The sequence below is a fragment of the Ornithorhynchus anatinus genome, chromosome 2, assembly GCF_004115215.2.
Source record: "Ornithorhynchus anatinus isolate Pmale09 chromosome 2, mOrnAna1.pri.v4, whole genome shotgun sequence".
NCBI lineage: Eukaryota > Metazoa > Chordata > Mammalia > Monotremata > Ornithorhynchidae > Ornithorhynchus > Ornithorhynchus anatinus.
Genome location: NC_041729.1, coordinates 3981346 through 4007739, shown reverse-complemented (window position 1 = coordinate 4007739; position 26394 = coordinate 3981346). Strand labels below are relative to the sequence as shown.

Sequence of the window (26394 nt, the reverse complement as noted above, 5' to 3'; positions counted from 1 at the left end):
GGACCCGAGGCTCTCTGTGGGCGGGGCGGTCTACTCGCTCATGCGTTCATTCGTTCAGTCCTATTTACTGAACGCTTACTGTGTGCAGAGCACCGCCCTAAGCCCTTGAGAAAGTACAACATAGGCACCAACGGCGGCAATCGCCGCCCACAACGAGCTCGCCGTCCAGAGTCGATCAGACCGTCAGCCCGTCGACGGGCAGGGACGGTCTCTGTCGGTCGCCGAATTGTCCACCGCAAGCGCTCAGTACGGTGCCCTGCACGTAGTGAGCGCTCAATACTACCGAATGAACGGAGCGGGGAAGACGAGCGTTTATTTAGCATGGTGCTCGGCATCCCACGGGCGTCCAATGCATCTCGTGGATTAATAATGATGGCATTTGTTAAACACAAATACGTATGTATCCATAATTCTATTTATTTATATTGATGCCCGTTTATTCGTTTTGATGGCTCTCCCCACTTCTAGACTACGAACACACTGTGGGCAAGGACTGTCTCTATCTGTTGCCGAACTGTACTTTCCAAGCGCTTAGTACAGAGCTCTGCACGCAGTAAGCGCTCAATAAATATGACCACGAATGAATGCCAGGGACTGTACTAAGCGCTGGATTGACTGATATGACAATGAATGAATGAATGAATGAATGCCAGGGACTGTACTAAGCGCTTGGATTGAGTGATCGCAGCAAACCCAAGCAGCGCGGCTCAGTGGAGAGAGCACAGGCTTGGAAGTCAGAGGTCATGAGTTCGACTCCCGGCTCTGCCGCTTGTCAGCTGTGCGACTGTGGGCGAGTCGCTTCTCTTCTCTGGGCCTCAGTGACCTCATCTGTCAAATGGGGATTAACGGTGAGCCTCACGTGGGACGACCCGATGACCCTGTACCTACCTATCCCAGCGCTTAGAACAGTGCTCTGCATATAGTAAGCGCTTAACAAACACCAACATTATTATTTAAGGGCAAATAACTCCTTTCTCACTCCATCTCGCCTATCTCGCCGCCGACCTCTCGACCACGTCCCGTCTCTGGCCTGGAACGCCCTCCCTCTTTGTATCCTAAAGAGGCCTTCCCTAAGCCTTCGTGTGGGACAGGGACTGCACTTAATACAGTGCCTGGGACACAGTAAGCGCCCTTAACACATACCTTTAAAAAAAAAAAAAAAGTCCCTGCATATTTGGGAAAAGGAAGAAGAGAAAAAGTCAAGATGCCTCTTCCTTTCGGAGCTAATAATAATAATAATAATAATGTTGGTATTTGTTAAGCGCTTACTATGTGCCGAGCACTGTTCTAAGCGCTGGGGTAGACATAGGGGAATCAGGTTGTCCCACGTGGGGCTCACGGTCTTAATCCCCATTTTACAGATGAGGGAACTGAGGCACAGAGAAGTTAAGTGACTTGCCCACAGTCACACAGCCGACAAGTAGTAGAGCTGGGATTCGAACTCATGGGCCCTGACTCCAAAGCCCGTGCTCTTTCCACTGAGCCACGGGGAGCTTACGATCTGCCCCTAGGTATCTAGAACAGTGCCTTTTTTCCACAGTAGTGGTGGCACTTATGGAATGCCCACCTGGTGCGGTGCCCTGTACTAAGAACTTGGAAAACATAGAATGGAAAATCGACCATTCCTTTCCCACAGGGCGCCTACACTCTAAAGGGGGTTACAAACGGAAAAATATTTACATCTAGAGCGGGCAGAATAAGGAGCAGCAACGTGGCCCAGTGGGCAGAGCTCGGGCCTGGGAGTCAAAGGACCCGGGTTCTAATTCCCGCTCCGCCAAGTGTCTGCTGTGTGACCTTGGGCAAGACACTTAATAATAATAATAATAATAATAATAATGTTGGTATCTGTCAAGCGCTTACTATGTGCCGAGCACTGTTCTAAGCGCTGGGGTAGACATAGGGGAATCGGGTTGTCCCACGTGGGGCTCACAGTCTTCATCCCCATTTTACAGATGAGGGAACTGAGGCCCAGAGAAGTGAAGTGACTCGCCCACAGTCACACAGCCGACGAGTGGCAGAGCCGGGATTCGAACTCATGAGCCCTGACTCCAAAGCCCGTGCTCTTTCCACTGAGCCGCGCTGCTTCTCCCCTTCACTTTTAATAATAATCACGGTATTTGTTAAGCGCTTCCTACGTGGGACGACCTGATTCCCCTGTGTCTACCCCAGCGCTCAGAACAGTGCTCGGCACATAGTAAGCGCTTAACAAATACCAACATTACTATTATTACTATTACGTGCCGAACACGGGTAGATGGGAGGTAATCCGGTTGTCCCACGTGGGGCTCACAGTCTAAATCCTCATTTTACAGATGAGGGAACTGAGGCGGAAAAGCGGCGCGACTCGCCCCAGATCAAAGAGCAGACCGGCGGCGGGGGTCGGAATTAGAACCCACGTCCTCTGCCTCCCAAGCCCGGGCTCTTGCCACTAGGCCACGTTGCTTCTCTAGGCCTCAGTTCCCTCATCTGCAAAAGGGGGATTTAACAGCTCTTCACCCTCCTAATTAGACCGTGAGCCTGATGACTTTGTATCTACCCCAGCGCTTAGTACAGAGCCTGGCACAGAGTGAGCGCTTAACAAACACTGCAATTAGTATTACTTCCATACAACGGAGTTGGCAGACCCAATTCATCCTTTCGGCCAACTGTACTTACCGAGCGCTTACTGTGTACAGAGCACTGTACTAAGGATGGTTTTTTTATTAAGCGCTTACTACGAGCCAAGCACTGGTTTAAGCCTGGGGGAGATACAAGGCGATCAGGTCGTCCCACGTGGGGCTCCCGGGCTTCATCCCCATTTTCCAGATGAGGTCACTGAGGCCCAGAGAAGTGAAGCGACTCGCTCAAAGTCACACAGCCGACAGGCGGCGGGAGCGGGATTAGAACCCATGACCTCTGACTCCCAAGCCAGGGTTCTTTCCACTGTGCAGCGCTGCTTCTCCTTGTCAGGCGGCTAAGTGCTTGGGAGAGTACAACAGAACAATTAACGGACACATTCCCTGCCCACGATGGGCTTAAAGTCTACAGGGCCCTAGACTAACAATAATAATGAAGGTATCTGTCAAGCGCTTCACTATGTGCCGAGCACCGTTCTAAGCGCTGGGGGAGACACAGGGGAATCAGGTTCTCCCACGTGGGGCTCACGGTCCTCATCCCCATTTTCCAGATGAGGGAACTGAGGCCCAGAGAAGTGAAGCGGCTCGCCCAGGGTCACACAGCAGACAAGCGGCAGAGTCGGAATTAGAACCCACGTCCTCTGACTCCCAAGCCCGGGCTCTTGCCGCTAAGCCACACCGCTTCTAGGAGAGCTCAAGGTAATAGCAATAATAATAATAATGTTGGTGTTGCTTAAGCGCTTACTAGGTGCAGAGCACTGTCCTAAGCGCTGGGGGAGATCCGGGGTCATCGGGTTGGCCCACGAGGGGCTCCCACGTGAGGCTCGCAGTCTTAATGCCCATTTTACAGATGAGGGAACTGAGGTCCAGAGAAGCAAAGTGACCTGCCCACAGTCACACAGCCGACAAATGGCAGGGCAGGGTTTCGAAATGGCAGAGCGGGGATTCGAACCCATGACCCGACTCCCCAGTGGAGGAGCTGAAGATCTAACAGAGGACGAAAGGGGTCGATAGGAGGCGATCAGGCTGTTCCACGTGGGGCTCGGGGTCTTAATCCCCATTTTCCAGATGAGGGAACTGAGGCCCAGAAGTGAAGCGGCTCGCCCAAGGTCGCACAGCAGACGGGCGGCGGAGTCGGGATTAGAACCCACGTCCTCTGACTCCCAAGCCCGGGCTCCTGCCCCCGAGCCGCACTGCTTCTAGAAGAGCTCCCAGTCTAGTGGAGGAGCTGAAAATCTAACAGAGGACGAAAGGGGTAGATAGGAGGCGATCGGGTTGTTCCACGTGGGGCTCAGGGTCTCCATCCCCATTTTACGGATGAGGTCACCGAGGCCCCGAGAAGCGAAGCGACGACTGCAGGAGGCGTCTTTCGCCGGAGGCCCCGTTTTCGAACTCGCCCACCAACTCTCCCGCCGTCCGGCGATCCTGAATTAGAGAAGCTGACGCCGTCCCGGTTTTCCAAAGCGGCCTTTCCCTCCCGCTCCATCGCCCCCGTGCTTTTCGGAGCAGACCAGATCAGCCGGAGAACTGGCCGTCGGCCTTGAAATCCAGGAGCCCGGAGCCAGATCCCCGACGAGCTTCGGCCCTCGCGGACGCCCGGGGGCCCTCCCGACTTGGATCCCCCGTGGCCTGGGGCCGAAGGAGCGCCAACTCCTCTCCAGAGCAGACGCCGCGCCGGTGAGCTCACGGGCCACGGCGGGGCCGCGGCCGGGACCCGGCTGGGCTTCGCCGAAGCCTCTCCGCCGCCTAGAAGACCCAAGGGATAGAAGCGGCACGGCCCGGTGGCCACGGCCCGGGCCCGGGAGGTAGGAGGACCCGGGTTCTGACGCCGGCTCCGCCGCTCGTCCGCTGTGCGACCTTGGGCGAGTCACTTCACTTCTCCGGGCCTCGGGTCCCTCAACCGGAAAATGGGGATGACGACCGGGAGACCCGCGGGGGACGGGGATTGTGTCCGACCCGATCACCCCGTACCTACTTCTGCGCTTAGAACGGTGCCTGGCACGTAGTAAGCGCTTCACGGATACCAATACTATTAACAATTGCGAGGGGGGGGGGGGGGAGTGTTCTTTGCTTAACAGATACCAATATTATGATTATTATTATCAGTAACAATTGCGAGGGGGCGGGAGGGGAGGAGTGTTCTTTTTGAAGTTACCAAATTTATCTACCAAAAAGACCTGGATGACCCTCCCCGTTGCCCTGCCCTGCCTTTTCCTCACAGTGTCGAGCCCCGTCGTCTTGGCAGGAACAGCCCACCCACCTCCGCGTGGCGCAGAGACCCCCCCCCCCCCCCGCCCGTCGGGTTTTCGCGGCGGGCGGGGAATGTGTCCGTCTATCCGTCCTCTCCCAAGCGTTTAGTGGGGAGCTCTGCGCCCGGAAAGTGCTCAACGTATACCTCTGAATGAGCGGACGCCGGGTACATCCGTCGATTAGACCGTGAGCCCGTCAAACGATAATAATAATTTTGGTATCCGTTAAGCGCTTACTATGTGCCGAGCACCGTTCTAAGCGCTGGGGTAGACAGAGGGGGATCAGGATGTCCCACGTGGGGCTCACAGTCTTAATCCCCATTTTCCAGATGAGGTCACTGAGGCCCAGAGAAGTGAAGTGACTGGCCCACGGTCACCCAGCTGACGAGTGGCAGAGCTGGGATTCGAACGCATGACCTCTGACTCCAAAGCCCGTGCTCCTTCCACTGAGCCACGCCGCCTCTCAAGGCAGGGACCGTCTCTATCTGTTGCCGACTTGTTCATTCCGAGCGCTCAGTACGGTGCTCTGCACATAGTAAGCGCTCAATAAATACTATTGAATTGAATGAATTCCCGCTCCAGCCCAGCCCGCCCGCTTCGCTCCCCTAATGCCGAGAAACCCGCTGGGCCCCCGGCCCTCCTACCCGGAACCCCCCTCCCCTCGGCACCCGACGGGCCGCCGCTCTCCCCATCTTCAGAGCCCGACGGGAAACCGCGCCTCCTCCTCCGGGGAGCCCTCCGCGACTGCCCTCCCCAGTCCTCCCTCCCTAAGCGCTGACGCGTCCGCTCAGCCCCGACCCCCCGCATCCCTTCCGTCCGGAACGTGGGCTCCATCGCTTCCCCTACGTGCGGTTTATTTGGGTCACGGCCCCCTCTCCCTCCTCCGATTCCGCTCCCCACTCCCCGAGCCAGTCGCCTCCACCGGCCGTCCCGGGTTCGCCTCCTCCAATTCTCTCGCTGACCCCCTCCGATGTGGCTCGGGCCCCCTTCCCTCCACGGACGCCGCCCTGAGGTGACCGATGACCGGCACCTGAGGGGATGGAGCGGCCAGTCCTCCTCGACCTCCGGGCTGCCCGGGACGGCGCCGACCGCCGCCTTCTCCCGGAGAGATTTTCCGACCTCGGCTTCGCCCTGTCCCCTCCTGGTCCTCCTCCCGTCTCTCCGGCCGCTCCTTCTCCGTCGCGGGCTCCTCCTCCCGTCCCCTCGCCGCGGGGGTCCCTCGAGGCTCATCTGGGTCCCCTTCCAGTCTCCATCGACCCCCGCTGCCTCGGAGAACTCGCCCAGCTTCAACCACCATCCCTACCGGGCCGATTCCCGGATCTCTCCCGCCGGCCCGGATCTCCTCCTTTCTCTGCCGTCCTGTATTTCCTCCTGCCTCCGGGACGGCTCTGCCTCGATCCCGCCACCCGATTCCCCCCTTCCCTAATCTTCCGACCCCCCCGTTCCCTGTCACTCCCTCTTGCCCCGCCGGCGTCCTTCTCTCCGGCCAATCGGGACGGGGTTAAGGTTTCCCTTTTTTTTCTTTTTTTTCCACATCCGTTACGTGCCTACTGTGTGCCGGACGCTGTTCTCAGCGCTGGGGTAGATACGAGCTAATCAGGGTGGACGCCGTCCCCGTCCCACGTGGGTCTCGCCGCCTTAATTCCCATTTCACGGATGGGGGGACTGAGGCTCAGAGAGGTGAGGTGACTCGCCGAAGGTCACCCGGCGGACAGGCGGCGGAGCCGGGATCGGAACCCAGGCCCTTCTGACTTCCAAGCCCATTCCCCTCCCGCCAGGCCGTGCGGCTTCTCTGCAGGAGCGGAAGAGAGGGAGAGAAACTGAGACTGAGAGAGATTTGAACCACTTTGCAGCGCGGCTCAGTGGAAAGAGCCCGGGCTTGGGAGGCAGAGGTCGTGGGTTCGAATCCCGGGCCCCGCCACCCGTCAGCTGTGTGACTGTGGGCGAGTCGCTTAAGTTCTCTGTGCCTCGGTTCCCTCGTCTGTAAAATGGGGATCAACCGTGAGCCTCCCGGGGGACGACCCGATGACCCCGTATCTCCCCCAGCGCTCAGAACAGTGCTCTGCGCATAGTAAGCGCTTAACAAATACCAACATTATTATTATTAAGGAAAAGGGTGTGTCGGGCGACATAAATACCTGTAGATGTTTCCGAAACCTTGCCTCGACCTCCCTAAGCAGCACGGCCTAGTGGGAGGAACCCCAGCCTGGGAGTCAGAGGACCAGGGTTCCAATCCCGGCTCTGCCCCCTGTCCGCTGTGCGACCCTGGGCGAGTCACTTCACTTCTCTGTGCCTCAGTTATCTCATCTGCGAAAAAGACTCGTTCAAGCATATTTACTGAACACCTACTGCGTGCGGAACGGCGCACTGAACGCTTGGCGGAGGACGGTATAATAAACGGACGCACGCCCTGCCCACGTCGAGCTTACGGTCCAGACGGGGAGATGGACGTGAGTAAAAATAAATAAATGGCAAATACGGAGGGAGGATTCAATCCCTGGCCTCCCTCCTCCTTAGACTGTGAGCTCCACGCGGGACGGGGACCGTGTCCGACCCGGTCGATCTGTATCTACCCCGCTGCTTAGGACGGTGCTTGACCCCGAGCGAGCGCTCAACGGATATCATCAGGAGAAAAGTCACCGGCAAAACAGAACCCCGACCGACCGTCCGCTGAGCACTGAGCTCGGCTAATGGCCCGTGAGAAGCGGCCGGCTTAGGAACCTTCAGCCGCTCCGAGGAGGGATTTAGCTGCCAGACAACCCTTTAATCCCGAGCGTGGGGATAAAAGCTTTTCGGTAAGCTAACGGCTCGCCGGTCAGCCGGAGCCAGCCCGGGCTCCCCAAAGACCCCCGGGCTCGCGTTTCTCCGGCAGATTCACCCGAGAACCCTTTTCTCGCATCTTCCTCGAATGCCGCCGAGTGGTCTGCGCCCCGTAGCGACTCCGCGGACGCCCCCTTTCTGGAATGCCCCATTCTTCCGTCATGAAGTCGTTCCGGTGGGTGGGTCCACGGAGTTTTCGGTCAGTTCGCTCGATCGTATTGACTGAGCGCGTCGGAGAGAGCCCGGGCTTGGGAGTCAGAGGTCACGGGTTCGGATCCCAGCTCTGCCACTCGTCAGCCCTGTGACCGCGGGCGAGTCACTTCACTTCTCTGGGCCTCGGTGACCTCATCTGGAAAATGGGGATTAACCGCGAGCCCCACGTGCGACGGCCTGACGACCCCGTATCTACCCCAGCGCTTAGAACAGTGCTCGGCACACAGTGAGCGCTTAACAGACGCCAACATTATTAGGTGCGGAGCACCGTACTCAGCGCTTGGGAGAGGACGATACAACAATAAACGGACACGTTCCCTGCCCCCACTGAGCTTCCGGTCTCGTTTTCTTGGTAAAGATACGGAAGTGGTTTGACCGCTGCCTTCTTCCGCGCAGTAATAGTGATATGATAATAATGATGCTGATGGTATTTGAAAAGCGCTCACTCTGTGCCAAGCACCGTTCTAAGCACTGGGGTAGATACAAGGTGATCGGCTTGTCCCCCGTGGGGCTCACGGTCTTCATCCCCATTTTCCAGATGAGGTCACTGAGGCCCAGAGAAGTGACTTGCCCGAGGTCACGCAGCAGACGAGTGGCGGAGCCGGGATTAATAATAATAATAATGATGTTGGTATCCGTTAAGCGCTTACGGCGTGCAGAGAGAGCACCGTTCTAAGCGCTGGGGTAGATACAGGGGAATGAGGTCGTCCCACGTGAGGCTCACGGTCTTCCTCCCCGTTTTCCAGATGAGGGAACTGAGGCCCAGAGAAGTGAAGCGACTCGCCCACAGTCACACAGCTGACAAGGGGCGGAGTGGGGATTCGAACCCACGTCCTCTGACTCCCAAGCCCGCGCTCTGGCCACGAGGCCACGCTGCTTCTCAGGGAAAATCTGAGTCTCTGCCGTTGTCTCCGATCAACGTTTTGATCGCTCCATCGTCCGCCTCTGACCCTTTCTCACGCCGCCGCCGCCGCCGCCCAGCGCGGGGGGGGAGCGACTTGGACGCTTCGGCTTCGACCTTCCCATCCTGGGCGGCCCCGTACGGCGCCGCTCTAAACTCCATCGGCTCACGCAGACTCTCCTGCCACGATAAGGCATCGCTTCTTTCGCTGGGGGGAGGTAGGACGGAAACCCCTCAAGCCCGTACGATAAGAATTACGATACTTGTTAAGCGCTTACTATTCGCCAAGCACTGTTCTAAGCGCCGGGATAGATACGGGGTCATCAGGTTGGCCCACGCGGGGCTCGCAGTCTTAATCCCCACTTTACGGATGAGGTGACTGGGGCCCAGAGAAGTCAGGCGACTCGCTCAAGGTCACACGGCAGACGCGTGGCGGGGCCGGGATTAGAACCCATGACTCTCTGACTCCCGGGCTCTACCTACTAAGCCACGCCGCTTCGCCTCACGGAACCTGACCCGCGTCTCAGGGCCGAGCAGCTGATTTTGAGGTCGCCCGATGTCAACCCTCGATCAGGCGCTTGCTGATATTTGCCGAGTGCTTACTAAATGTTGGTATTTGTTGAGCGCTTACGATGGGCAGAGCACCGTTCTTAGCGCTGGGGGAGATGCAGGGTAACCAGGTTGTCGTCCCACGTGGGGCTCACGGTCTTCATCCCCATTTTCCAGATGAGGTCACTGAGGCCCGGAGAAGTGAAGCGACTCGCCCACAGTCGCACAGGTGACGAGCGGCGGAGCCGGCATTCGAACCCGTGACCTCGGACTCCCAAGCCCGGGCTCTTGCCACGGAGCCGCGCTGCTTCTCTACCAATACCGTTAAAAAAAAAAAAGCCAACCACCTTAAATCTCAGTGTCTTCCGATTCACTCGGGGAAAAATTCCGGGGGCAGAAAGTGCCCGGGGAAGAATCCCAGGGCGCCTGGAAGGGACCGCGGGGGCCGATTATCCTTCTCCCCACGTGCCGTCACTAGGGTGTGGAAGAAAGCTGAGAATGTTGTTTCGAACCAAGAGCGAGAAGCAAAATAGCTGCGCGGGGAAAAATCCCCGCAGTTCCCACCCGACACTGCACCCGGAAAGTGCCGGCCGAAGAGTCTCCTCCACTAAGAGCAGCAAACCAACGTTCTGTCCCTTCTTCTGGCCACCGTTCACTCGTTCGATCGCATTTGATAGCAGTAATAACGTTGGTATTTGTTAAGCGCTTACTATGCGCCCGGCCCTGGTCTAAGCGCCGGCAGGGTGATCGGGTTGTCCCACGGGGGGATCTCATCTGTAAAATGGGGATCAACGGTGAGCCGCACGTGGGCCAACCCGATGACCCCGCATCTCCCCCAGCGCTTAGAACGGTGCTCGGCACACAGTAGGCGCTTAACAAATACCGGCATTATTATTATTATTATTATTCATCCCCACTTTGCCGACGAGGGAACTGAGGCCCAGAGAAGTGACCCGCCCACGGTCCTACAGTGACAAGTTTCGAACCCATGACCTCCGACTCCCAAGCCCGGGCCCTTTCCACTGAGCCACGCCGCTATTGAGCACCTACTGTGTGCAGAGCGCTGAAATCATAATGTCGGTATCTGTTAAGCGCTCAGTATGTACCAGGCACCGTTCTAAGCGCTGGAGTGGACACAAGGTCAGCAGGCCGGCCCCCGGGGGGCTCGCGGTCCTCCTCCCCGTTTGACAGATGAGGGAACCGAGGCCCGCAGAAGCGAAGCGGCCCGCCCGAGGTCACACAGCAGGCAGGTGGGGGAGCCGGGATCAGAACCCACGTCCTCCGACTCCCAAGGCCGGGCTCTTTCCCCTGAGCCGCGCCGCTTCCCTACTAAGCGCATGGAGGAGTCCAATGAGACAACAGACGGACGGGGCATTTGGCCCCCATTTTTCCGACCTCTGTTTGCAATCCCTCCGCTCCCCGTTATCAACGGTACTAATGCTAACGATATCCGTTCGGCGCTTACTACGTGCCAGGCACCGTACTGAGGGCTGGGCCGGACGCCAGCAAATCGGACCGGACACAGTCCCTGTCCCCATGCGGCTCACGGTCTCAATCCCCATTTTCCAGCCGAGGTGACCGAGGCCCAGACAAGTGAGGTGACCCGCCCCGGGTCCCGTGGCAGAGCCGGGATTCGAACCCAGGTTCCTCCTGGCTCCCGGGCTCTACCCGCTAGGCCTCGCGGCCTCAGCGCGGCTCCGTGGAAAGAGCCCGGGCTCTGGAGTCAGAGGTCACGGGTCCGAATCCCGGCTCGGCCACCCGTCAGCTGGGTGACTTTGGGCGAGTCGCTTCACCTCTCGGTGCCTCAGTGACCTCGTCTGTAAAATGAGGATGAAGACCGTGAGCCCCACGGGGGGCGACCCGATTCCCCCGTGTCTACCCCGGCGCTTAGAACGGTGCTCGGCACCTAGTGAGCGCTTAGCAGATACCAACATTAATTCTAACTATAAAGGGGAAAAGGGTATTCGCTTGAGAGCCGTAACTGCCTTTCTTCTCGACTGCCACTTGTCAGCTGTGTGACCGTGGGCCGGTCGCTTCACTTCTCTGGGCCTCAGTTCCCTCATCTGGAAAATGGGGATGAAGACCGGGAGCCCCACGTGGGACGACCCGATTCCCCCGGGTCTAACCCCAGCGCTTGGAACAGTGCTCGGCACCTAGTAAGCGCTTAACAAATACCGACATTATTATTATTAGCTCTCCAGAAAACAGGAACGAGGGAACTGCTTTAGATGACGGGCCGCTGATGAGCTGTTCTTCGATTTCCTGAATAATAATAATAATGTTGGTATCCGTTAGGCGCTTACTGTGTGCCGAGCACCGCTCTAAGCGCTGGGGGAGATACGGGGTCATCGGGCTGTCCCACGTGGGGCTCCCGGTCTTCGTCCCGACAGATGAGGTCACTGAGGGCCAGTGAAGTGACTAGCCCGAAGGCACACAGCTGACAGGTGGCGGAGCCGGCATTAGAACCCGAGACCGCTGACTCCTGAGCCGCGCTGCTTCTCTCCGGTTTTTTCACCCGAACCCAGGGACCAGTGAGAAGCGGCGTGGCTCGGTGGAAAGAGCACGGGTTTTGGAGTCAGAGGTCATGAGTTCGAATCCCGGCTCGGCCACTCGTCAGCTGGGTGAGGGTGGGCGAGTCGCTTCGCTTCTCTGGGCCTCGGTTCCCTCATCTGGAAAATGGGGATTGAGACTGTGAGCCCCACGGGGGACGACCTGATTCCCCTGCGTCTACCCCAGCGCTTAAAACGGCGCTCGGCACGTAGTAAGCGCTTAACAAATACCAACATTATTATTATTATTATTATTATTATTAAAGAATTGAGCCAGAAAAGAACTAAATTTTCACTCTGCCAACTAGGAAGGATCGACAGCTTCTGGTTTACCCCGGTTTAGGCGACTGGAAGCTCGTCTCTAGACTCTAAGCTCCCGGTGGGCAGGGGACGTGTCTCTGACTCGAGAAGCAGCGCGGCTCAGTGGCAAGAGCCCGGCCTCGGGAGTCAGAGGTCGTGGGTTCGACTGCCGGCTCTGCCGCTCGGCAGCTGTGTGACTGTGGGCGAGTCGCTTCACTTCTCTGGGCCTCGGTTCCCTCATCTGGAAAATGGGGATGAAGACTGGGAGCCCCACGTGGGACGACCTGATCACCTTGGATCCCCCCAGCGCTTAGAAAATACCCAACATGATTATTGTTATTCTCTGGGCCTCAGTGACCTCATCTGGAAAATGGGGATGAAGCCTGGAAGCCCCCCGGGGGACAACCTGATCGCCTTGTACCCCCGCCTCCAGCTCTTAGCCCAGTGCTCCGCACATACTAAGCGTTTAACAAATACCATCGTCGTTATTTGTCGTGTTGCCCGCTCCCAAGTACTCAGGACCGCGCTCTGCACGCGGTCGGCGCTCCATAAATACGATTAAATTAGTGAACGAACGCAAGTAGAAAGGGAAGACTATCTTAGGGAAGCAGCGCGGCTCGGTGGAAAGAGCCCGGGCTTGGGAGTCGGAGGTCATGGGTTCGAATGCTGCCTCCGCCACTTGTCAGCTGGGTGGCTGTGGACGAGGCACTTCACTTCTCTGGGCCTCAGTGACCTCATCTGGAAAACGGGCATTTAGATTGTGAGCCTCCCGTGGGACGACCTGATGAGCCTGTATCTCCCCCAGCGCTCGGAACGGTGCTCTGCACGTAGTAAGCGCGGAACAAATACCAACATTGTTATTGTTAATCAGGGGAGAGTTCCCAACTTGGACAACCGACAGCGTTTCCCTACTTCTGAGAATTTTGCGGGAGCCGAAAAACCGTCCTCGGGATTCAGGTGGGCTGTACAGAGCCGGCCGCAGGGGAAGCGCAGAAGCGGGGAGGCCTGACGGCTCGAGTCCGGGCCTGGGAGTCAGAAGGTCACGGATTCTAATCCCGGCTCCGCCACCTGTCTGCTGTGTGACCCGGGGCGAGTCGCTTCACTTCTCTGGGCCTCCGTTACCTCATCTACAAAATGGGGATTAAGACCGTGGGCCCCCCCGACGGGGAACATGGACTGTGTCCCAGTTGATTAGCCGGGACCTACCCCAGCGCTTAGAACAGTGCTCCGCACGTAGTAAGCACTTAAGTACTGACATTATTATTAAATCGGGGTCATTTTTTGTTTTTGTCCGCTCGCTCTTCACGCGGACTCCGCGGCAAGGAGGGAAAAGAAGGGTCGGGGTGGGGGACGGGGGGAAAGCTTGTACTCTCCCAAGTGCTTAGGACAGCGCTCCGCACCCGCGCTCAATAGAGAAGCAGCGTGGCTCAGCGGAAAGAGCCCGGGCTTTGAAGTCAGAGGTCATGGGTTCGAATCCCGGCTCTGCCACTCGTCAGCTGGGTGACCGTGGGCGAGTCGCTTCACTTCTCCGTGCCTCAGTTCCCTCATCCGTCAAATGCGGAGGAAGACCGTGAGCCCCACGTGGGACGACCCGATTCCCCTGTGTCTACCCCAGCGCTTAGAACAGTGCTCTGGCAGATAGTAAGCGCTTAACAAATACCAATATTATTATTATTATTATTATTAAAAGCAACCGAATGAATGAATGAGAGAAAGGGATGGGGAAGGGCCCTGCCTCTTTAAGACCGTCCCTCGGAGCGACGGAGCCGTAGAAGAGCTCGGTGAAGACGACATCGATTGGGAGGTGGGTGACCACAAGCACCGCTGTCTCAAATGAAAAGGTATTCAAGAGCTGACCCAGAAAACAAGCCTCGTAACCGCCGGATAAAATTTTCGTGCTCCGCGCGGACCGGACTGAATTACGCGCCGGGTCGGGCGGCAGACGGGGGGGCTCTCCGGGAAAGGAGAGACGGTCGGAGCCTGCCCCGGCCGCCCCCATCGACCTCCGCTCCATCGATCCGCGGAGCCGCGTCCTCGCCGATCCATCGGGCCGGGAGGGTCGACGCGGACCCGACTCCGGTGGCCGGGGAGGCGCGGTGGAGGAGGGGGAGCACCTGGACCCTTCCCGGGTCTGTCTACCGTCATTATGAATTATTATTAATAATAATAAAACATAACGGTACCTGTTAAGCACTTACTACGTGCCAGGCACTGTTCTAAGCGCGACGGCGGATCCCAGCAAATCGGACTTGGACGCAGTCCCTGTCCCACGGGGGGCTCACAGCCTCGATCCCCATTTTCCAGATGAGGCCCAGAGAAGCGACGTGTCCCGCTCAAGGTCACACAGCCAATAAGTGGCGGAGCCGGGATCAGAGCCCGTGACCTTCTGACTCCCAGGCCCACTGCGCCACGCTGCTTCTCCCAAGCGCTCAGTGCAGTGCTCTGCGCACAGGGAGCGCTAGTAACTCCGATGGAACGGATGACTGACAAACCCTTCCCAAGCGCTTAGTACAGTGCTCTGCACACAGTAAGCTCTCAATAAATACAACTGAAGAATACTAATAATGATGGCATTCCTTAAGCGCTTCCTATGTGCCAAGCACTGTTCTAAGCCCAGGGAAGGATACAAGGTGATCAGGTTGTCCCACGAGGGGCTCGCAGTCTTAATGAGAAGCAGCGTGGCTCAGCGGAAAGAGCCCGGGCTTGGGAGCCCGGGGTCATGGGTTCGAATCCCGGCTCTGCCGCTTGTCAGCTGACTGTGGGCGAGTCACTTCACTTCTCTGGGCCTCAGTTCCCTCATCTGGAAAGTGGGGATGAAGACCGGGAGCCTCCCGCGGGACGACCCGATGACCCTGTATCTCCCCCAGCGCTTAGAACGCTGCTCTGCACATAGTAAGCGCTTAACAAATACCAACATTAATTAATTAACGCTCGTTTTCCAGATTCATTCATTCTATAGTATTTATTGAGCGCTTACTATGTGCAGAGCACTGTACTAGGCGCTTGGAAAGTACAGACGGGTAACAGACAGACAGTCCCCGCCCTGTGACGGGCTTACAATCTAATCGGGGGAGACGGACAGACGAGAACAATGGCAACAGACAGAATCGAGGGGAAGGACGTCCCGTTAAAACAATAGCAAATAATAGAATCGAGGCGATGCACATCTCGTTAACAAAATAAATAAGGTAATGAAGCTATATACCGACGAGGTCACTGAGGCCCAGAGAGGTTAAGTGACTTGCCCGAAGTCACACAGCTGACAACGCCGCTCCTCGAACGCCGTTCGGGACGTGAGGAAGGCGGCCCGAAAGAGGCCGGGCGGGGACGGGGACGGCAGGGCGGCGCGCCTTACCCGGCTATGACGACTCCTTCGCAGGAATGGACGTCGCCGAGGACTCCTCCCATCTCGTACTGCAGCTGGCTGACGGCACCGCTGCGATTCTGAGGGGAACGAGACGGGGTCGGGGGGGGAACACGCGGTCGCTGAGCCCGCCGCCCTCGGCCTCTTCTCCTCTCCCTCCCGGCCCCGTTTTCGACGGCGCCTTGAACGGCGCTCTCTACGAAGAGTCCGTGGCCGAGGAACGGAGGGGCCTCCTCGTCTACCTCGCCGCCCTCGTCCCGCCTCTGCCCCGGAACCCCCTCCCTCCTCATATCCGACACTGACATTGACCCTCCCCCGCTTTTAAAGCCTTACTGAAGGCCCGTCTCCTCCAAGAGGCCTTCCCTGACTAAATCGTTTAGACCGTAAGCCCGTCGTCGGGCAGGGATCGTCTCTACCTGTTGCCGAGTTGTATATTCGAAGCGCTCAGTACGGTGCCCTGCACGCGGTAAGCGCTCGATAAATACTCTCGAATAAACGCCGCTTTTCCTCTTCTCCCGCTCCCTTCCTACGTCATTCACTCAGTCGTATTTATTGAGCGCTTACTGTGTGCACGGCACTGTACTAAGCACTCGACTCCCTCCCTTCCTTCATCCCCTCTCCCAGCCCCACGCAACTTACGTCCATATCTGTCATTTATTTATGTATATATTAATGTCCGTCTCCCCGTCTAGACTGTCGGCTCGTGGTGGGCGGGGAATGTGTCCTTTCCAATGTCCTCTCCCAAGCGCTTAGTATGATACGACTGAATGACTAATAATGTTGGTTTTTTAGTAATGTTGGTATTTGTTAAGCGCTTCCCACGTGCCGAGCGCTGTTCTAAGCGCCGGAGTCGATACGAGGCGATCGGATTGTCCCACGTGAGGCTCACAGTCTCAATCCCCATTTTCCAGATGAGGTCACCGAGGCACCGAGAAGCGAAGCGACTTGCCCATAGTGGTGGCGGGGCCGGGATTAGAACCCATGCCCTCTGACTCCGAAGCCCGGGCTCTTTCCCCGGAGCCACGCTTGCTTAACAAATACCCTCGTTATTATGATTAGGATTAATAATAATAATAATAATAATAACGTTGGCGTTGGTTAAGCGCCTACTACGTGCAGAGCCCCGTTCTAAGCGCTGGGGGAGATACAGGGCGATCGGGTCGCCCCACGTGGGGCTCACAGTTTTTTAATCCCCATTTTCCAGATGAGGGAACTGAGGCCCAGAGAAGTGAAGTGACTTGCCCAAGGTCACCCAGCTGACAAGCCACATCCGGAAAACGGGGATGAAAACTGCGAGCCCCACGCGGGACGGGAACGGTGTCCGACCTAGTTAGCTTGGATCCACCCGGCGCTTAGGACGGAGTAAGCGCTTAATGAGAGAAGCAGCGTGGCTCAGTGGAAAGAGGCCGGGCTCGGGTTTGGGGGTCACGGGTTCGAATCCCGGCTCCGCCGCTTGTCAGCTGTGTGACTGTGGGCGAGTCACTTCACTTCTCTGAGCCTCAGTGACCTCATCTGGAAAATGGGGATTAAAACCGTGAGCCCCACACGTGGGACAACGTGATCACCCTGTATCCCCCCAGCGCGCAGAACAGTGCTTTGTACGTAGTAAGCGCTTAACAAACACCACCGTCATTATTAAACCCCATCACGATTACCGTCTCTACCCCAGTGCTGAGAACGGTGCCGGGCACACAGTAAATGCTTAACGGATACCTTTTTTTAAAAACAAAAAACGGACCCTCCTCGGTGGGCAGGGAAGCACATCCCACCTCTCCCTCAACGCACACCCTGGAGGTCGCGGATGGCTCGCCCACGTCCCGCCCCAGGTAACCGTCTTTATATCGTTGTAATAGTAATAATGATGATAATCGCGGCATCCGTTAAGCGTTTAACTACGCGCCAGGCACGTGGTGGACACAAGCAAATCGGTCGGACCCCGTGAGCCCGTCACTGGGCAGGGACGGTCTCCATCTGTTGCCGAACTGCCCGTTCCGGGCGCTCAGTCCGGTGCTCCGCACGTAGTAAGCGCTCAGTAGATGCTATCGAACGAATGAATGAAATCAGATCGGACCCGGTCCCCGTCCCACGTGGGGCTCGCCGTCTCCGCCCCCATTTTCCAGATGAGGTCGCCGAGGCCCGGAGAAGTGAGATGACTTGCCCACGGTCACGCGGCAGGCGGGCGGCGGAGCCGCGATTGGAACCCAGGACCCTCCGACTCCAGCCACTACGCCACACCGCTTCCCAAGCGCTCGTTTTGCCCACGGTGAGCACTCGACAAGTAAGACCGACCGAACGGATGAACGGACGGAGCGCCGTTTACCTTCCAGTTGCTTCTGAGCGCGCGTTCCCTGGCCTGGGAGTCTCGGAAGGCAAGTTTCCAGCGGGAACGATCGGAGATCCCCGTCTCCGGAAGGTACCCTTCCTGCTGGCACAATCTGTACCACAGCACCTCGTCTTCCGAGAGAACCTTCCACGTCCTGCTCACCTGAGGAAGCCCAAGCGGGGGAAACGTCAAATTACGCACCTCTGGAAGCCCCGCTGCCGAAGTCAATCAACGCCTCGATTCCGCACCCGGATGGACGGCGCCGCATCCCGCCTCATTAGCGCAGCGCTCGGCGCCGGAGATGGAAAGGAGAAAAGGACGAGGCCAAACGACGCCGCGTCTTGGGAAACGTCCGCGCCGAACCGCAGCCCGACTTATCGACGAGCGCGGTTGGAAGGACCCAAATGTAGAACGCGAAGGCGGCCAACGCGGGCGATGATCTCAGTTTCCCAAGTTGCCTCGCGCTTCCTCGGACAGGATCTCGAAACCCGACAGAGAGAATTAGCCTCTCCTCCCGGCAGGCGGCGAAACGAAATTCAAGAGCGAGCTCCTCGCGGAGTCGGCGGCCGAGAGCACAATCCGGGTCTGCTGCGGACTGTACGCTTGGGGTTTTTTGTAGCTGTTGGTGAGGTTGTGGGGGGGTTTTTTAGGGTATCTGTTAAGCGCGTCCTATGTACTAAGCGCTGGGTACGTGCGCAATAACCGGGGCGGACACGGTCCGTGTCCTACGCGGGGGCTTCAACCTTCCACGCCCATTTTACACACGTGGGAACCGAGGCGCGGGGACGTTAAGTAAACGGCCCGCGGTCGCACAGCGGGGCGGGGATTAGAACCCAGGTCCTCTGATTTCCAGGCCCGGGCTCCTTCCTCTACCGCTGCTTCCGGTTCAGGGGAGGGAACGTGCTGGTTGGTAGAGAAGCAGCGCGGCTCAGCGGAAAGAGCCCGGGCTTTGGAGTCGGGGGTCATGAGTTCGAATAGCCGGCTCTGCCACTCGTCAGCCGGGTGACTGTGGGCGAGTCACTTCGCTTCTCCGGGCCTCAGTGACCTCATCTGTAAAACGGGGATGAAGACCGGGAGCCCCACGTGGGACGACCCGATTCCCCCGCGTCTACCCCGGCGCTCGGAACGGTGCTCCGCACATAGTAAGCGCTTAACAGATACCAACGTTATTATCATTACTCTCCCAAGCGCCTAGTACAGCGCTCCGCACAGAGTGCGAGCGCTCGACGACTCCCCCCGACGACTCTGACGCTCAGCCGGCCGTGAGTGGCGTCTCCTACCTCTCCTTCAGGGGCAGCCGGTACCACTCGGTGGCTCTGTGCTTTTCTAAAATGGGAATCATTTCCATAAAAGCCCTCGAAACGTCAACCGCTTCTCTTTTCAAAAAAATCCATTCAAGCTGCCGACGGGTTCCGCAGGGACCGCCCTAACCGAAGCCCGGCATCCGTGGAGAAAGCGGCCTCGTCGAGACTCACCACGGCATTCGTTCATTCCATCGTATTTACGGGGCGCTTACTGCGTGCAGATCGCCGTGCTGGGCGCCGGGGTGAGTTCAACCAAACTGGGACGGACGCGGTCCCCGTCCCCCGCGGGGCTCCACGTCCCGACCCCCATTTTCCAGGTGAGGTCACTGAGGCCCAGGGAAGTGACCTGACTTGCCCACGGTCACCCGGCCGACAGGTGGCGGGGCCGGGATTAGAACCCACGACCTTCTGACCCTCTCTACGTCGAAGCGTCGCTTCCAGTGGCTGGTGATTCTTTCAACCCGGAGCAAGAGGGAAAGGGGCCGGGCCCGGGAAGCAACGGTCCTGGGTTCTCAAACCCGGCTCCGCCGCCTGTCTGCTGCGGGACCTCGGGCGAGTCGCTTCACTTCTCCGGGCCTCGGGCACCTCATCTGGAAAATGGGGATGAAGACCGGGAGCCCCACGTGGGACGACCCGATCGCCTTGAATCTATCCCAGCGCTCAGAACAGCGCTTGGTCACATAGTAAGCGCTTAACAAATAATAATGTTGGTATTTGTTAAGCGCTTACTATGCGCAGAGCACCGTTCTGAGTGCTGGGGGAGATACAGGGTCATCAGGTCGTCCCACGTGGGGCTCCCGGTCTTCATCCCCATTTTCCAGATGAGGTCACTGAGGCCCAGAGAAGTGAAGCGCCTCGCCCACAGTCACCCAGCTGACAAGTGGCGGAGGCGGGATTCGAACCCGTGACCTCTGACTCCCAAGCCCGGCCTCTTTCCCCCGAGCCACGCTGCTTCTCTAATACCATCACCATCCTAGTACGCGCTTAAAAAACCGCTCAATTATTATTCCCTGTGCCTCAGTCCCCTCATCTGCAGAATGGGGGTTCAATCTCTGGGTTCCCTCCTACCTGGAACGATTATCTAATTATCCGTGCGACCCGGGACCGGGTGATTTTCAAGCGCTTCCGAGAAGACTTCTTCAGTCATCTGTATTTATTGAGCGCTCCCCCTGCGCACGGCGCTTGGCAGAGTACACGACAATTATAATAATGATAATAATTGTGGTATTTAAGCGCCGACCAGGTGCCAAGCACTGGGGGCGGAGACAAGCACATCGGGCCGGACGCGGTCCCCGTGCCCCGTGGGGCTCACAGTCTCAATCTCCACTTCACAGATGCCCATCTTACAGACGAGACCACCGAGGCCCACAGGAGTGCAGTGACATGCCCGAGGTCACGCGGCAGGCAAGCGACGGACCGGGACTGGAACCCATGACCTTCTGACTCCCGGGCCCGGGCTCTAGCCGCCCGGCCCCGCTCCATCTCCGCTCTAACGGACACATCCCCCGCCCACAGTGCGCTACGTGCCTGGCACGTAGTGAGCGCTTAACCAATCCCACGGCGGCCAAGTGGCTAGAGCCCGGGCCTGGGAGTCGGAAGGTCATGGGTTCGAATCCCGGGCTCCGCCCCCGGGCTGCCGCGTGGCGTCGGGTAAGTCGCTTCGCTTCTCTGGGCCTCTGTAAAACGGGGAATAAGACCGTGAGCCCCACGTGGGCCGGGGACCGTGGCCAACGCGACTGGCTCGGATCCACCGCTGCGCTCAGTACGGTGCTGGGCACGTAGTAAGCGCTGAGCGGATACCATTTTGTCATTATCATCAGCATTACTGTTATTCACTATTTCCCTCCCCGCGGGAGGGAATTCAAGGCAGGGGGGTGAATTCCGCCGGCGGGGCCCGGCGGCGACGGGGGACGGAGGAGAGGAGGCTCGCTCTTGAGCCGAAGGTCGCCGCTCCCTTTTTATTAATTATTAACTGATAAAAATAATTTCATTAGAGGATTTATTAACGGCTTTTATTCACGAAGCAAGGCGACCCGCAGCGTAGAGGCCTTCCCTTAGGGGGGCCTTCAGGACGACGAATCTGTCCAGCGAGGGTCGGTCCTTCGTTAGACCGCGAGCCCGTCGCCGGGCGGGGACGGTCTCTATCTGTGGCCGAATCGTCCCTTCCGAGCGCTTAGCCCAGCGCTCCGCACACGGTAAGCGCTCAACGAATCCGACTGAATGAATGGATTCCTCCGGTGGGAGGCGGGAGGGAGAGCGGGAGCGGACGGGAGGAGAAAGAGGGAGCGGTGCGGCCCAGCGGCGAGAGCCCGGGCCCGGGCGTCGGAGGAGGCGGGTTCTGATCCCGGCTCCGCCACGTGTCCGCTGGGCGACGCCGGGCGAAGTCGCTTCACTTCTCCGGGCCTCGGTGACCTCATCTGGAAAATGGGGACGAGGGCTGGGAGCCCCCCGTGCGACACGCTCTGCGTCCGACCTGATTAGCTTGGCACGGGGTGAGCGGGTAACTCTCCGTAACTGACTTAGTTATTTGCGTTATTTTCCGTCTCCCCCTCTAGTCTGTGAAGCTCGCTGTGGGCAGGGAATGTATCAGATGCTAGACTGTCCTCTCCCAAGTGCTTAGCACAGTGCTCTGCACACAATCAGCGCTCAATAAAAACTACTCATAATAGCGATATTAATAAGCGCTTCACAAACACCGCCGTTTAAACAGGCGGTGTCCGACCTGATTATCTTGCGGAAAGAGCCCGGGCGTGGGGGTGAGAGGTCATGGGTTCCAATCCCGGCTCCGTCGCATGTCAGCTGGGTGACTTGGGGCAAGTCACTTCGCTTCTCTGGGCCTCAGTTCCCTCATCTGGAAAATGGGGATTAAAACTGTGAGCCCCACGTGGGACGACCTGATCCCCTTGCATCTCTCCCAGCGCTTAGAACAGTGATCGGCACACGAGCAGCGTAGCTCAGTGGAAAGAGCTTTGGGGTCAGAGGTCATGGGTTCGAATCTCGACTCTGCCACTTGTCAGCTGGGTGACTGTGGGCGAGTCACTTCTCGGTGCCTCAGTGACCTCATCTGGAAAATGGGGACCGTGAGCCCCACGTGGGACGACCCGATTCCCCTGTGTCTACCCCGGCGCTTAGAACGGTGCTCTGCACATAGGAAGCGCTTAACAGATACCAACATCATTATTGTGAGCCCGTCGTTGGGCAGGGATGGTCTCTATCTTTTGCCGGATTGTCCATTCCAAGCGCTTGGTACGGTGCTCTGCACATAGTAAGTGCTCAATAAATATGACTGAATAAATGAATTATTATTAGTGTTACTATTACTACCCCGGCGTTCGGAACAGTGCTTGACAGAGGAGCAGCAAGGCTCAGCGGAAAGAGTCCGGGCTTAGGAGTCAGAGGTCACGGGCTCTAATCCCGGCTCCGCCACTTGTCAGCCGTGTGACTTTGGGCAAGCCACTTCACTTCTCTGTGCCTCAGTTTCCTCATCTGTAAAATGGGGATGAAGACTGTGAGCCCCACGGGGGGACAACCTGACTCCCCTGTATCTCCCCCAGCGCTTAGAACGGTGCTCAGCACATAGTAAGCGCTTAACAAATACCAACATTATTATTATTATAGTAAGCATTTAATAAATACAATTATTATTACATAGTCTGTGTCCAACCTGATGAGCACGTATCTACCCCAGCGCTTAGAAGAGTGCTTGGCACATAGTAAGCCCTTAACTAATATCACAATTATTATTGTTGCTATAATTATTATTAGAGAGGAAAGTACTGTCCTTCCTTCTACGCTTCGGGGTCCGGAGAGACGAGTTCCGATCCCAGAATCCCTTCTCTTGCAAATTCTGGGAATGTTCCGATTGTTGACGTTCGATCGCTGACAGACGGGCTGCCAATACGGGAACGCAAGGCAGGCAGGTGGACAGGGCACGAGCCTAGGAGTCAGAAGGTCCTGGGTTCTAATCCCGGCCCCGCCACACGGCCGCTGGGTGACCTCGGGCAAGTCGCTTCACTTCTCTGGGCCTCGGTGACCTCATCCGGAAAAGGGAGATGGAGACCGCGAGCCCCACGCGGGACAGGGACTGTGTCCAACCCCATTTACTTGTATCCACCCCACCGCTTAGCACGGTGTCTGGCACATAGTAAGCGCTTAACAAATACCACGTAATTATTATTATTATTATTATTCAGTGAAGTGACTTAGGTAAGGTCACCCAGCAGACAAGGGGCAGAACCGGGATGAGAACCCAGGTCCTCCGACTCCCAGGTCCGGGCTCTTTCCACTGAGCCCCGCTGCTTCAAACTACAGAAGCGGAAGCAATGTGGCTCAGTGGAAAGAGCCCGGGCTTGAGAGTCAGAGGTCGTGGGTTCTAATCCCGCCTCCGCCACTTGTCTGCCGGGTGGCCCTGGGCAACTCGCTTCACTTCTCTGAGCCTCAGTGACCTCATCTGGAAAGTGGGGATTAAAAAGCGTGAGCCCCGTGTGGGACCTGACTACCCTGTATCTACCCCAGTGCTTAGAACAGCGCTTGGCACATAGTAAGTGCTCAACAAATACCATGACGACGATTATTACCATTATTCAAACGGTGACGGGCAATGTGCGGCTGGGGGGAATCCCACTCTCCAGGCAGAACACGGAGAGAAGCGTCCGGATTGAACACTGTCGGTGGCGACGGGGACTTTTATAGACCGGGAGCCCGTCGTGGGGCAGGGATTGTCTCTGTTGCCGAACTGTCCATTCCAAGCGCTCAGTACAGTGTTCTGCACACAGTAAGCGCTCAATAAATACGACTGAATGAATGAATGACTTCCCACCGTCTACCTCCTCCTCCTCCTCCCCGTCACCCCGACTCCCTCTCTCTGCTCTTCCCCTTTCCCCGCCCCACAGCACTGGTGTCTATTTGTACATATTTACGTTTCGGTTTCTTTTATTGATGATGTGTCTACAATTCTATTTATCTATTTCGAGGCTACGGATGCCTGTCTACTTGCTTTGTTTCGTTGCCCGTCTCCCCCTTCTAGACCGTGAGCCCGTCGTCGGGCGGGGACCGTCTCTTTCTGTGGCCCAACTGTCCGTTCCGGGCGCTTCGTACAGTGCTCTGCACACGGTAAGCGCTCAATAAATACGACCGAATGGAAGACAGGGACCGTGCTCGCATCCGCCCAAGCCCGGCAGCCAGGAAGCGCTTAACAGACACCGCGATTATTATTATTACTATTATCATCACGATGACGATCCCCCTTCCGCCAAGCCGGGCCCCGTGAGGCGACGGCGCCGTTCCGGGCCGCTGGGGCCGACTTTTCCGCGGGGTTCAGCCGCGGTCTTCCCGTTCTGAAGCGGCGGATTTGGCCGTTTCCTAGGTTTCCTCCCCGGGACGGGCTCCACCGAAGGGGCCGCAGCTGCAAAGAGCGGCTAACGACGGTGGCTCGAACGTCTCCCCGCGGTGAGGGGGCTGCGGCCAGGCCCGGCCGCTGGCTCCGCACCAGCTTCGTTCGCGCCGCGCAAATTAGGGGGTTCAGACGACGCTCTGGAAGAGGACGGAGCTTTGTTTCGGCGGGGATTCTCCCTCCCGCTCCCAGCTCCGGGCCGGCTGGCCGGCGACAGACGATCATAATCATCGTGGTGTCCGGCGGGAGCTCGCTGTGCGCTGAGCGCCGTGCTGGCCGCTGGGGGGGATACGGCTTAAGTGGGTTGGACCCGGTCCCTGGCCCGCTTGGGGGTCCCGCTCTTAACGGGTCTGGGGTCGGAGGGACCCGGGTTCTAATCCCGGCTCCGCCGCTGGTCAGATCACTCGTTCATCGTATTTCTTGAGCGCTTACGGTGGGCAGAGGCCTGTACTAAGCGCTTGGCAAGTACAATTCGGCAGCTGAAAGAGACAATCCCCGCCCGACAACGGGCTCACGGTCTAGAAGCAGCGTGGCTCAGTGGAAAGAGCCCGGGCTTGGGAGTCAGAGGTCATGGGTTCGAATCCCGGCTCGGCCACTCGTCAGCCGGGTGACTTCGGGCGAGTCGCTTCACTTCTCTGGGCCTCGGTGACCTCATCTGTAAAATGGGGATTAAGACCGGGAGCCCCACGTGGGACAACCTCATTCCCCTGCGTCTACCCCGGCGCTTAGAACGGTGCTCGGCACGTAGTCAGCGCTTAACAAATGCCAACATCACTGTTATTATTAGAAGGGGGAGACAGACAACAGAACGAAACAAGTAGACGGCCAGCAGCAGCATCAGTATAAATAGAATTCATAGATATATACACATCATTAGTAAATACAATCATAAATGTGCACAAATATACGCAAGTGCCGCGGGGCGGGGACGGGGGTAGAACGGAGGGAGGGAGTCGGGGCGTTGGGGAGGAGCGGAGGAAAAACGGGGCTCGGCCGGGAAGGCCTCCTGGAGGAGGTGAGCCGTCAGTAGGGCTTGGAAGGGGGGGAAGAGAGCTAATAATAATAATAATGATGGCATTTGTTAAGCGCTTACTATGTGCCCAGCACTGTTCTAAGCGCTGGGTGGCGTGGGGCCTCGGGCACGTCACTTCACTTCTCTGGGCCCCATCTACGAAACGGAGATTGTCACTGGGACTGCTTGCATCCACCCTGTCGTCGCTCAGTAGAGTGCCTGGCGTATGGTAAGGGCTTAACCGGTACCACGGTTATCATTATTAATCCCCATTCATCCAGACCGAGGCCCGGAGAAGCGACTCGCCCGAGGTTACCCAGCGGGTAACGGAGCCAGGATCAGAACCCAGGTCCTTCCGACCACCGCCCCCAGCCCGTGCTCTATCCACTAGGCCACGGGGCTTAGGGGTGAAAACTGTGAGCCCCATGGGGGACGGGGGACGGGGTCCCACCTGTTGATCACCTCCCATCTACCCCGGCTCTTACTACGGTGCCTGGCGCGTAGTAAGCGCTTAGCAAATACCATTAAAAAAAAAGGAAACCTAAGCGGCTTATACCGCAAAGCCCGATCGAAGCGGACCGGTCGGCCCGGGCTTCCAGCTCCGCTAGGACGGTCAGCGGGTCCCACCTGGCCGCCGCCCCTCCGTCCCCTCGGCCCGAACTCGCCGCCTGCGCCCCGTGGGACTTCGAGTCCCGACCCCTGGGTGGCTGAAGGATCAGAGCTGCTTTTTCACCTCCCTCCTCGTCTAATTAGCGTCGCCTCCTGCTTCGGCCCGTCGTGACTTCTCCCCGCCCTCGCTTCCC

General features: G+C 57.8%; 1 protein-coding gene across 1 annotated transcript in view; it reads right to left on the bottom strand.

The window, feature by feature from the left end:
- FBXW8 (F-box and WD repeat domain containing 8) overlaps positions 1 to 26394 on the bottom strand; it is a 125485-nt gene that overhangs the window by 82415 nt on the left and 16676 nt on the right. The window contains exons 4-5 of the mRNA XM_029057600.1: positions 17881 to 18045; positions 15552 to 15640 (exon numbers count right to left, since the gene is read on the bottom strand). Of these exons, the coding sequence (XP_028913433.1) occupies positions 15552 to 15640; positions 17881 to 18045 (254 nt within the window). The remainder of the gene's footprint in view (positions 1 to 15551; positions 15641 to 17880; positions 18046 to 26394) is intronic.